Source organism: Fukomys damarensis, unplaced genomic scaffold (assembly GCF_012274545.1).
Source record: "Fukomys damarensis isolate Sample0158 unplaced genomic scaffold, DMR_v1.0_HiC HiC_scaffold_37, whole genome shotgun sequence".
Classification (NCBI taxonomy): Eukaryota; Metazoa; Chordata; class Mammalia; order Rodentia; family Bathyergidae; genus Fukomys; species Fukomys damarensis.
In genome coordinates this window covers 5551462-5564834 of record NW_022900949.1, presented here as the reverse complement: position 1 = coordinate 5564834, position 13373 = coordinate 5551462, and the positions used below count along the sequence as shown (strand labels likewise).

Genomic DNA, 13373 nt, shown 5'->3' with positions numbered 1-13373 from the left:
GATTCGAGGAGAGCAGTTCTCACCCTTAGTGAAGAGGAGGACCTTACCCCGTCCCAGACCGTATCCATGTTTAGTTCACTGTAATCACATTCCCAGTGAATATCCTGTTAGCTGCAGACTGAATTTAAATTGATCCCTGGTTTAGAAAATAGAAATGGGCTAGGAGTGGTGACACGCGCCTGTAATCCCAGCACTCAGGAGGCCAAGGCAGGAAAATTGCTGTGAGTTTGAGGTCAGCCTGAGCTACCCTACATAGTTCAAGGCCAGCCCGAATAGGGAGAGTCTGAAAAGAAAATAGAAACGGGAAGAAAACAGAAGCTGATGGTTAGTTTATGTGAATAAACACTTGTCTGAAAAACAAATGCCTATAATACAGTAAAAAACACACAAAACTACCCCAATTCTTTCTTCCATAATAGACTTTGTAGGCGTGCTTTATATGAAAGGTTTTCTCTGTCAGTGAGTAACTCCATATTTCTCTTTCCCTCAGCCGCACCCTTAGCTGCTGTGGTTCTCTGACTTAGCTGAGTGACTCAGATCTTCATGTCCCGTTCCTTTGTTCATTGTCCTGCCCTTTCTCAGTTGTAATTTTCCATTAATCTTTACCGAACAGCCTAGGCGTAACAGGTGGCCCCTACGCTTGTCCTCCTTGCTTTCATTATGTAGTAGTACTCCAGTTTCCCTTAGGTAGTTGTGTCCTCCCGGCCGGCAGATTAACTGTCCCCTTCCCCGCTTAATTTCCGAAATGTCCAGGTAGCTTTCCTGCTTTCCCGTGTATTGGGAACTTCATTGTAACCTCTCCCCATTAGGGGCTGAGATCTCCAAACCTGCAGTGTGCTCTTAGTTGCTGAGCTCAGAAACAAAAATATTGTCTCTAGATCCAATTCTGCATTAGCTCATGGGTTCCTGGATCTGTATGTTTTGGTTGTAGGGAGATAGTACTGCAGAGCTCTCTGATTCATAGCAATCTTTTTCTGAGACAGACCCCATTCTTTCAGAGGATCATGTCCCCATTGGCAGGTAACTGAATTTTCAGTAAGGTTTTCCGTCTTTCATTTTGATGAGTGCGTGGCCAGTGTCGGATCAGATGAGCTGGCTGCAGGGACCTGCTCTGATCGAGGTGACTACAGTGGGAGGACTTCTTGATTTAGAGTCAAAGTTGTGATTGCCATAAATTCAGATGAAGTGTTTTCTGAGTCGTTGGATGGCATTGTCCACAGAAGCAGCAAAAATATACCTCCAGAATACTGCTGCTCTCTGGGATGTGGGCCCCAGGCCCCTGAGGTTGCTTTGGACTCTGGAGAGAGGTTGCTCAGGACCTCCAGGACCTTGTTAGTTCAACATTCAGACACAGACAAAATTTTCGTGTGTAAAGATGGAAGGCGTTTTTAAAGAACTCTTCATGACAGAATTCAAAAAGGGAGTGAAGGGAGTGAATGCCTATCTTGAAGTCAGTGGACCCCAGGGAGAGGTGGCCATGAGGCACCTGTCGATCACCTTGTCTTTTCTCTATTCCTTTTTTTTTTTAATTGCATGGTGTTAGGGATGAAATGTCTCATGCATTCCGAGCAACGTTCTGTTACTGTTACTGAGCCACACCCACCATCGCCTTACCTGTTCCCCCCTTTTTTTCCTTCAATTTTTGTAGTTAAACTGGCTTGAAAATCTCCCTAGTAATAGGAGGCTTCTCTCTTCTTATCAGCCAAGGATAGAAACTAAATGCCTGTGGCTCAGTACTTAAAAGCCTGAAGCAAAAGGGAGACAAAAGTGGAAAGGAAGAGAGAGACTGCCACTTTCAGTAGCTGTGAATCCAAAGGATAAAGCAAAGGAACTTTACAATGTGCAGAGGAAATGCCATGTCACGCAAACGTAGTGGTACTAATAGGTACGGTACTAATTTACAATTTAAAATCAGCTCCTAGATCAAACGTAAGGCACTGACTTAAAGCAGTACAGTGTGATTACATAGATGATGTGCTGCGTTCAGGATGTGTGCATGGCCATGAATCCCCCTCAGGATTCTCCCTCTTGCTTTGAACACACTCATCCCACCATTGCCACTTTCTGAAGCAGCCCTGGAAGTCTTTTTTGAGTGTCTTTACAAGATGCGATGAATAATACAGTTAATGCTGCTGCTGAGTGCCATCTACTGGAAAGGCAGGCTCGTAAAAACATGACGGTGCGTTCTCAGCCACCTTCCTCACCAGATCTGGCACCGTGCAACTTCTGGCTCTTCCCCAAAGTCAAAATGACCATGAAAGGTGAACATTTTGAATCTATTCAGGCAGCCACCACAGCACTACTAAAGTCACAAGTCATACGTATAATCTCTATATTTTAATATAAATAGTATTAAGTAAATATGTGATGAATTTTGTATGTGTAAACAACTGAAAAGTCAAAACCAAATTTTGTACTTGGATCTAATTCAAAATCCAAAATTTATACAGGTTTTTGTTACATAAAACATTAAAGTCTTGGATCTAATTCAAAATCCAAAATTTATACAGGTTTTTTTTACATAAAACATTAAAGGGCACTAGTTTTTTTTTTTTTTTTTTTTGCCTGTATAGTATAGGATCTAACAATTTTAATATTATTTAAAAGAGAAATTAAGAAAAATTTATGGAACTTGAGTTACAGTTATACTTAGATATCTCACCAAATTTAAACATGCCTTCTATAGTTTTAAAACAGTAATAATAGAGGCGGGTGTGGGGGTGCACGTCCATAATCCCAGCATTCAGGAGGCTGAGGCAGGTGGATTGTCTCAAGTTCGAAGCCAGCCTGAACCACAGAGGGAAACCATGCCTCAAAAAAACAAAACAAAAAACCCCTGAAACCAAAAAAATAGTGACTAATAAAATGGGTGAAATTAAATATGCCCCATATTTAATGTATAGATATATAACCTTCTCATTGTCATTATATCCATAGCCTGAAAATACTCCTTACTGAATGTAGATGTTGTGATACAGTAAATGGTAAATTAGCATTAAATTACATTAAATTTTTGGTATTTGTAATTGATACATGGAACAACATGGTCTCTCATTAAAATGTAAATAAGGCTTAATGCAGATGAGAATAGGACCTTCAGGGATTAAAACTGAATTTCTCAAAGGTAACAAAGGGTGATTATCCTTACCCCTTTTTCCATTGTTGCCTGCTGTTAAATCTAAAAATTATGTAGGCAGATAGATTTGATAGATTGAGCAATCAGATGAGTCTGACAGAGTCTTCTAGTGGATTACTACAACATTTAAGCTGTAGCTCTGACAATGAAGGCCCCCATGCCCAATATTTAGTATTATGAAAATTTGTGATTCTGTTCAGTCAACAACTGGTAAATATTGTGCTGTTATATATTGGCTAACGTGTTCCTTTCTGTGCCTGTTTCAACAGCCTCTCAGCTGCTGTGTGCCTCCACCTCAGAAGGGACACACTACATTTTCCCAGGGTGCCTGTGGGGTGCCTCAGCAACTTTCCATCACACAGTCTATTCAGCTTTGCCCAGAACTACAGGTATGGCCTGACCTTGACAATATCCTCCATGGTTCTCATTTGACACACTTTTATTATTAACAGATAAGTCGACCATCTTTTAGTCCTTTGGTTCTGGTGTGAGTGTTATCTTTCATTGACAAATTTTACTTGTTAAAATCAACAGCCACCCCCATTAGAGTCTTCAGACCCACCATCAGTACAGAGCTTTGACAATATTTTAGCAAGCGCTGGAGTCTTTGTACCCCTCTTTTTTTTTTTGTACGGGGGTTGGGGATGGAACTTCAGTCCTTGTGCCTGTGAGGCAGGTGGCGGCACCACCTCATTTTGACCCCTCACTTTGACCTTCCGTTTGTCCCAAACTCTGGTGGAAGAAATTGCCCCCTTTCTGTCAGGTGTGGTGGTGCACCCATGTAAGCCCAGCCCTCGAGGAGGCTGAGCTAGGAGGATCAAAAGCCCAGCCTATGCAGCGTAGCTATATATTAAGAACTTATCTCAAAGTTAAAAATTTTAAGAAGTTGGGGATGTAGCTCAGTGCAAAGATTCAATCCCCTACTCTCTCTCTCTCTCTCTCTCTCTCTCTCGCACAAAAGAAAAAAGAAAAAAAAATGAAATTGTTTTTCAATTTGAGCCTTTTGCCATACATCATTAACAAAACAGTTGGCAGGCCACTTAGGAGGGCTGTGCAGGAAACGTGCTTTGCCAGATGCTGAGCCTGAGTCCTTCTGCTCTAGTCAGGAGAATTGGGCAAAGGAGTACATTAAATACAGGACACATAAGGTTATTTTATGGCAATTACCCAGTCACATGCAAGAGATTAGCCACACACCGGAAGCCCAAAACATTTAACAGGCCCTAGATCCCAGCATTTTCCCATACAAGTCCAGCTAACAGCTTAAGAGTCCAAGGCATTGTCCTCCTCGAGTCCAGCCAGTGGTCCAGAGCCCATGGCAATGTCTCATGCTTGTCCGTATTGAGGATCTGCATTTGGAAGGCCCAGAGGCCAGTGGCAAAAGCCAGAAAATTTATTCTCATGAGATGAAGGATCTCTGCCACCAAGCTGAGGGACCCACATTGGAGCCGGGAAGTGACGCTCACAGTGAAGGTCAGAGCTCCCCTGATGAAAGCAGCAGCCATTCCCAGCGACAGCGAGGTCCTGAGCTCCTCCTCTGATAAGAACAGCCTGGTTCGTGTTAGGAAAACCATCCGCAGCGAGCTTCTCCTAGAAAATCAACAGGCTAAGATCAGAAGATCTCAGTTCTCTTTTTATGGCTATTGGTGACAATCTTCAGGTGGATCCTCCACACCCAGACCACACTGATTCAGTTCAGCTGGGCGTTACAAGTTGACCATTAGTCAGTCCACTACATTGTCTATACCCGGCTACGCATTTTGGATCAAGGATGCCCCACAAGCTTGACATGGTACCAAGGCAGTCCTAACACATCATGGAACCAAATCCGGGCCCTCTGATGTAGTCTACCTTCTCTTGTCTTTTGACAGATCAGGGTATGTGAGGAGGTCACCCCTCTCCCAGACCCAGTTGGGTATCTAAAGAGCTTCTTGGGGCTGACTGTGTGAAAGACAGTGGGGGTTTGTGGACTATCAGACATCACCACTAACCGTCGTACAGGTGATGGAGCTCTGTCATGTTGCTGCTTTTCTTTTCTTAGTCAGGATGTACCTAATAAAGGGCAGGATGCAGGAAACAGCACACTTGGCCAAACTTGAGACAGATGGACATCTTTAACACTGGATGCTGTGGACAGCTAGTTGTCCCATTTTTGCATGTAATATGAACTAGTGAGCAATGGCGAAGGATTTTCTTCTTCAGGTTAAAAAAAAAAAAGCAAAATCAATCCAGACCTGTGTGATTTCTTGGGTCACACAAACTAGGAATCAGAATTGCATATGCAAGGTGAGACTGTAGCTCAGTGGTAGAGTTTGCCCAGCATATGAGAGGCTCCTAGTGAAATGCCCAGTGCTGGGGGTGGGGAGAGTTAAGAGAAAAATAAAAACCTGCGAATGTCTCTACACAAACTATAGCCACTTACAGGACTTTAAAGGAACACCCTTCATTCCCTTCAGAATTACAGCATGCTGTTTTACTTTTGAGAAAACAAACTAGGGCCCTTGGAGGAGACAGTTATGAGAACTTTCATGTCTCTGATAGATCCCAGGTAACTGTTTCACAAGTTATAATCATCTTCTCAGGTTTCCAAATTCCACTCCAACAAATAAGTCCCAAATACTGCATCCTGTCCCAATCTTTAAACTTTTTATTTTGGTTTTGTGGTACTGGGCCTTCACACTTGGCTATATTCTTAGCCCTTTTATTCTTTTTTAAGGCAGGATTTCACTAAGTTGCTAAGTTCCCCAGACTGCTCTAGACCATGCAGTCTTTCTGCTTCCCAGAGTGCTGGGTTTCCAGATGTGTACCATCCCATGTGACTCCTTAACCTGGTTCTATAAATTTTCCATCTTCCCCACTTCACATAAGGGCTGACAGCTAGAGTGGGTACATCCTACTTTGGCACTTGTTAAGTATACATTATCCCACAAGATAGGCAGGCATTCATTTGACATGAGACTTATTCGAACCTGATCTTCCACTAAATACAAAATTTTCTCTGATACACAGCTGCACACTACTCTGTTGAGTGTTGGTCATGCTAACACGGTACTGCATATTTGTATTCATTTGTACTCTGGATACTCATATCAGCATGAGTGGATGTCTTCTCGCATCGGTACCTGAGTCCCACATCTCACATGAGGTCAGCCTCTCTTAAAATCTTATGACTGGATATGAGGCTGTGCCATCTGAGGACCTTATAGTTAGAAATGAGGTTTCTTTTTTCTTTCTTTTTTTTTGGTACTGGGAATTGCACTTGGGACTTTGTGCTTGCCAGACAAATGGCGGAACCACTGAGCTAAGTCCCCAGCCCTGAAATGAGGTTTCTATTGATGATAACAGCTATACCTGTTCACTGAAACCTGTTCCCTAACAAGTCCATCATGCCATGGACAGCTTCCCTGAATGTACAGACTGTACATGTAATTGTTTTTCTCTTTTGTAATATTGGGGATTGAACCTAGGGCCCTCACACTCAGCTAGGAAAGTGCTTTGCCACTGAGCTACCTCCTTATCCCCCCTTTTCTGTGTGTGTGTGTGTGTGTGTGTGTGTGTATGTTTGAGGTGGGTCTCGCTCTGCAGTTCAGCCTGGCCTTGAACTCACTATGTAGCCCAGGCTGGCCTCAAACTTGAAGTGATCCTCCTGCCTCAGCCTTTCAAGTGTTGGGATTAGAGATGTGCACCACCTTGCCCAACTCGTGTGTGTTTTATTGGGATGCTCTTGTCACTGAGCCTGTATCCTATGTTCCTTTCTCAGAGATAGGCTTTGCTAATTTGCTAGCATAGCCTCAAGCTTGTGATCCTACAGCCTCAGTCTGCTGAGTAGCTAGGATTACATGATGTGTTTTTTTCCCTCAGGTCACAGTCTGCTTAGCCCATGACCCAGGTATATTCTTTACTCTCTGCTAAGGTACATGACCCCCATCTGATATGTGTCAATATGGTAGATGTTACTAAAGATAATGAAAATTAATGCTTTCCCCCACTCTTAACTCCCTGAGAAGACCACCCACTGATCAAAGCCTTGTTCTGTGTGTCCTCCAGCTTAACCCCGCTCCCTTGCATGTCACACCATGACCACCGGAATGCCTGTTTGCTCTTGGTTCCACACAGTATCACATTGTAAAAGGACATTTTCCTTTTATTAACTGCTCCGTTTAGTTGGGACCCCACATCAATAGCACTAGTCTTTACAGAGTTTTCTTTGCTGACTTAAGCCGTGTTTTCCTGAATGAAACCATATTCCTCTCTGTGCAGTGATCACATTAAACATTCACGAGGTTCTTTCGCTAGGTACCTGCTTCCATCTGAAAGTTTCTGGGCAAAATGGAAATACAGCGGTCCCCTTTCCCACCGGGATACTTTCCATGATGGCCAGTGGATAGCTGAAATTGCAGATAGTACAGAACCCTATGTATTCTATTTTCTTTTATTATCATTTAAAAATTAATATCATTGGTACATTTTAGGGGTACAGTATGATGACACTCAGCATTGGAAATTTGTACCTTTGCATAATCTATCTTGGTTCATGTTTTTTCCCCATTCCCCTGCCCTTCTTTCAACCCCTCCACCCTTCGTATTTACAGAAACTTGGCTTCCTTCCTTTTGGGGGGGGTGGGTACCGGAGCTCAAACTCAGGACCTCACACTTGTGAGGCAGGTAGTGGAACCACTGAGCTAAATCCCCAGACCTCCATTTTTTCCCTTTTCTCATATTTATTCCTTTCCCTTCTTTCCTTTTCCCAGCCCTTCCCATTTCCCCTTCCCCTTTGGACCTTCTCTTCCTATTTCACATTATTTGTTATTCCCTTAGATCCTTATTTACACTTTCAGTTTCTTACACCCGAGAAACTATTCAGTATTTACATGTGTATATGTAATATTTTTATGTAAATGTGGTCTTTCTCAAAATGACATATTGTCCTATTTGCCCTATAGAAACCATTTATTTTTTTCTGTGCTAGGGATGGAACTCAAGTCGTCGTGCATGCTAAGCAAGTGATTTACCATTGAACTATACCCGCAGGCTTCTCTACTTCATTTGTCAGAGCCTAGTTAACTATGGGTAATACAAATTGTTGCAAGTGAAACTGAACACTGTATTTAGTCTTATGTTAATAGGATAAGCCATGATCAAAGGTGCTGGCATTATTGGCCCCGGTTTACCAGCATCACATGACTGCCAGCCGGCACCTTTCATTGCCCTGTTAGAATCCTGCTTAAAAAAATAAAACACTACTTAATGGATACAGGAAACATGGTCTATTATAAAACAAGCCTGTGATTCTCTAGTCCAAATGAAATAGATAATTGATATGTAGTTGACTGTTGCTGTCTACATTCTTTACAGGATAATCTATGAGGAATAGACCAAGAGGTAACCAACATCTTTTAGCAGCTTACATTGAATTCTGAGATGCCTGACCTGACCTGTTTTTGTGGGTATGGATGGCAAAGTACAGTGTCTAGTTATAGACTGTATTCCAAAGCTTCCTCATATGCCTAATGGGGCTCTTCTTAGTTGTCGCCTTTATAAGCTAACCTTTGGGAGCATAGCCTGTCACCCTTAATTTTAAGTACTCCACAACATAGGTGTTATGAAAAATGTTGGTGAGCCCCAGAACGGATTGGTTCATAATATTTTTAAAATTCATTTTTTCTAGGACTGGAACTGTAGCCTCGCTATGGATCTTCAAATGTTCAATGGAGAAAACCCCTACAAATTGGAGGAATATGAAAAGGGCTTTCAGTATTTTCCATGCCTTACTAATCCCATGGAAACCCACACCGAAGCAACACTCTGTGAATGTGAGGAATGCTGGAGAGCATTTGCCTTTTCCTCACACCTAAGTCAATATGTAACAATTGCTTCCGGAGAGAAATCCCAAAAATGTAAGGAGTGTGGGAAGTGCTTTGCTACTTTCACTCAACTTTCTGCACATATGGAAGTTCATACTGGAGAAAAACCCTTCCAGTGTAAAGAGTGTGGAAAGTGCTTTACAAACAACACATACCTTAACGATCACAGGAAAATTCACAGTGGAATAAAATCGTACAAATGTGTGGAATGTGGGAAAGCCTTCCTGAGGTGGTCGGGCCTGACTGAACACTTACGAGGAGTTCACAGTGGAGAGAAGCCCTTTGTGTGTAAGGAGTGTGGCAAAGCCTTCTCCAGGTCCACTCAGCTTAATGAACATGTCAGGACACACACTGGAGTCAAACCCTACGAATGTAAGGACTGTGGGAAAGCCTTCACTCAGTACTCGGGCCTCGCCACCCACGTACGCATCCACAGTGGAGAGAAGCCCTTTCAGTGTAACCAGTGTGGGAAAGCCTTCACTAGGACCTCAGGCCTTATTCACCATGTGAGAACACACACGGGGGAGAAGCCTTTTGAATGTGTCCATTGTGGGAAAACCTTTATCACTGCCTCCCACCGTACTAAACATATGAAAATCCACAGTGGAGAAAAGCCCTTTGTGTGCAATATCTGTGGGAAGGCGTTTGTGTATTCCACATCCCTTAACATTCACATGCGAACGCATACTGGAGAGAAACCTTACATCTGTAAGGAATGTGGGAAAGCATTTGCTGTTTCCTCACGCTTAAGCAAACATGCAAGTGTTCACCATGGGGAGAAGGCGTATAAATGTGAGGGTATCGGTGTTGCTATTTAGTCCGTCTGTATCCACCCCTAAATAATGACAGTGACACCAAAGATCATCCGTCTTAACTGCTTGGTGTGAGTTGTAATGGCTCTCACTGGCATAGGTGCCACCTGACATAAGTTTCCTCTGGAACTTTTTTTTTTTTTTTTTTTTTGGTAGTGCTGGGGCTGAACCCTGGGGCCTCATGCATTCTGGGCAAGCACTCTACTACTGACCTACATCACTGACCCCCTTGACTGGTTCATACATAGTTGAGTCTGAGCACTTTTGGGGGTCATAGGTGAGGTCACTATTGCTGGTCGACCTCAACTGGTGCTTGGACCCCTAGTGAAGACAGCATTAACAAATGTTACACATGGGCGTCCAGCCTTTGGCTTGCTTGGCCTCACTGATTGCGGCACATCTAAGTATATAATACAGTCAATGTACATATTTAACAAAATTTCATTTAAGAGGTTTTTTATGATAATGTTAAAATAACACAAGCAACTTGTAGGCCACAGGCTTTACCTGCCTGCGTGACATTACTGAACAGATTTGGCCCCGCCCTTCGTTGGTTAGTGGCTGCCAGTGTGGCTGGCTGTTCATGTGAAAATTTTCCAAAAGCCCCATTGGTACAGGATCAGGTGGACTGTTGAAAGGCACTCCTCCAGGTGTGTCTTGATCCCATTGATCATGCTGAATGTGCCAAGAAGGAAATGGTCCCTGTCTGTTCTTAACGACTAATCTACATTTACAGCTGATTATCCCTGTTTCCTTATAACATCTAAGAAGTCCACCTTGTTTTGCCCTGTAGGTCTAGTTTAGATCTAAATGGCAATTCTTGTGCTAGTATAATTTAGTCTGTTCCTCTTTTTTTATTTTTTGGGGTACCAGGGATTGAACTCTGAACCTTGCGCTTGCGAGGCAGGCATGGCCCCAATTCCTCCTCTTTTGAGATTGTTGATATCCTAACCCTGCATCCCATCCTTGATCTTTATCAAATGGCTTTTCAGCCCCTCTTAGTATCCTTTTCAGTCTGGCCTTACTTTTTTGCAATATAAATAGTGTGATTGTTCCAAATGTCCAAATTCTGATTTCCTTTTGGTTTAATAGTTCTTTGTTAGATTCAGGTCTCTGGCTTTCACATTTTACTACATGTGTTCAAGTAGAGCCAAGCTGCTCCTTTAACACTTTAACTACAAACCTCAGATAAATTTTCAGTTATATAGCTCCTCGGTTCTACCTGTCACACGAATATAGCTGCATTCTGGCAGGTTTTCACTTTAGAGAATGTATTTCTCTGCTCCTGCCTTCCTTCCCGCCCTCGCTCCCCCTCATCCACCCCTTTATTTTGATTCTAGAGATTGAACCCATTCTAAGTAAGTGCTCTACCACTGCGCTACATCACTAGTCTTTTTTTTTTTTTTTTTTTTTTTTTTAACGTTTTGTGGTACTCTGGATTGAACCCATTGTCTTCACACTGAGCTAGCTACATTCCCACCCTTTTATTTTTAGTCTAAAACCAGACTATCACTAAATTGCCTTGTTGAGCTGGGATTATGGGTTGTGCTAACTCACCCTGTTGTACTGTGTTCCTCATTCTCAAATGACCAATCACCTGTATACCACTTAATATCCTGATTTCCAGAGTGCAGTTAAAAGCATTTCCAGCCTTTGCCTATTACTCAGATCTGCTCACATTTTTAGGACTTTTTACCACACCACCACTTCTCAAGACCAAAAATCTATCAAGCATTGCTTAGGCTGCCATAATACAATCCCACAGACCAAATGGCTTAACATTTTATTTTGAATTAATACAAAAATTTGAAATACACAGAAATTCATTTTCTCTCATTTCTGGAGATTAGATGTCTAATATCAGAAGCACCAGCATAGATGAGCTCTGGTGAGGACTGTTTTCCTGCCATGCAACTGCCTGCCTCCTTAGTATGTCTTCACATGATGGAGACCGAAAACACGGTTCCTTTCTCTTCCCTTTTTTTGTGATCCTCAGCTTCCTAGACTGCTGGGATTACCGGCATGTACCACCACACCGAGGTCAGACCATCTTTAATATTTAAATTTATTATGTTTACTAGTATGTTATAAAAGACTTTTGTAGGTATATTTGAGTAGCATTGGCATGTAACTTTTCTTACATAAGAAAAAAATAGGGACTAAAGGTGTAGTTCATTGGTAGCACACTTGCCTAAGCATGCATGAGATCCTAGGTTCAAGCTCCAGTACCACGAAAAAATTTTAAAAAGATAGAGTAGAAAAAAATGCATCAAGGATGTATCTCAGGTAGACTGCATATGTGCAAGGCCGTGAGTTCAATCCCCAGCACCATGAAAACATTTTTAAAAATAGCCATTCTGGTATTCAGATGTATGTAATCTTTGCCAATATATACTGCAGTGGGGTGTAGTCCTGCTTTGCCTAATTTCATAACAGGTTAAATTATCTGGATTTAGAGTAATTGTTTACTGCCATAGGTATCCTTTTTCTATAATATCAAGCAATTTTCTCAATTTCTTTTATGGTTGTAGAACAATTATGGCTTGCAGCATCATAAAGCATTTTGATTATTTTTCTAGGTATGTTTTTATTTTCACATCTGGAGCAAAATTTATATATTTTTAACATTTCTTGATTGTATAATTTACCTTGGGCATCTTTTGCATTCTGGAATGATTACTTTGTGCATTCTTTTTCTTGTGTTAGTCTCAGCAGTATTCAGATTTGTGATCTTCCCTCCCTTTTTGGCCATACTAGGGATTGAACCAGATGCTTTTAGTTGCCAAGTGCTGTACCACTGAGTTGTGTTTTAGCCAGGTTTGTAGTTTGCCCTGAAAAGTCTAATCTTCTGCTGGTAGAGCATTTGCCTACCTATCATGCACAAGGCCCTCAGTTGAATCCCCAGTCCTGGGGAAAAAAAAAAAATTTCTAATATGCTTTCTCTTCCTTTAATTATGTTAGATATTTATCTGGTCATATTTGCTTGGTTTTGCTTTCTTTTTTTTTTTTTGGTTTTTGTTGCTGGGGATCAAACCTAGGGCTTGCTCATGCTAAACATGTGCTCTTTATCACTGTGCTACACCCCTAAACCCAGATGTGTATTTTTATATATACTCGAGCAGGAAATGAAAAAAAATCTGAATACTTGAAAACTTCTAACAGTCTTTTTCTCTTACCTTGTCATTTAGTCTATAATGTGTAATGATATTAGTAATAAATTTGGATGTACCTCTGATGTCATGTTTATCTTGTGCTTCTCTCGTATTGGTTTTATTTTTCATTGAAATGATTTTAATTTTGATGCTTAAAATTTATTGTTACTTGGTATCCTAAAACTTTTCATTTATTTTTTGAATTTAAATCTTCAATAATACTATTTCCACCCAAGTGGAGTGCAGGCTCACAGGAGCCACTAAGTAGATTGGGTACCTCTGATGTCATGTTTATCTTGTGCTTCTCTCGTATTGGTTTTATTTTTCATTGAAATGATTTTAATTTTGATGCTTAAAATTTATTGTTACTTGGTATCCTAAAACTTTTCATTTATTTTTTGAATTTAAA

General features: G+C 41.5%; 1 protein-coding gene across 1 annotated transcript in view; it reads left to right on the top strand.

Annotated features, from left to right (window-relative positions):
- LOC104869447 (gastrula zinc finger protein XlCGF17.1-like) overlaps nt 1–13040 on the top strand; it is an 18945-nt gene extending 5905 nt beyond the window's left edge. Inside the window, exons 2-3 of the mRNA XM_033759419.1 lie at nt 3406–3525; nt 8805–13040. Of these exons, the coding sequence (XP_033615310.1) occupies nt 3406–3525; nt 8805–9818 (1134 nt within the window). The 3' untranslated portion in view covers nt 9819–13040. The remainder of the gene's footprint in view (nt 1–3405; nt 3526–8804) is intronic.
- The last annotated feature ends 333 nt before the right edge of the window (nt 13041–13373 follow it).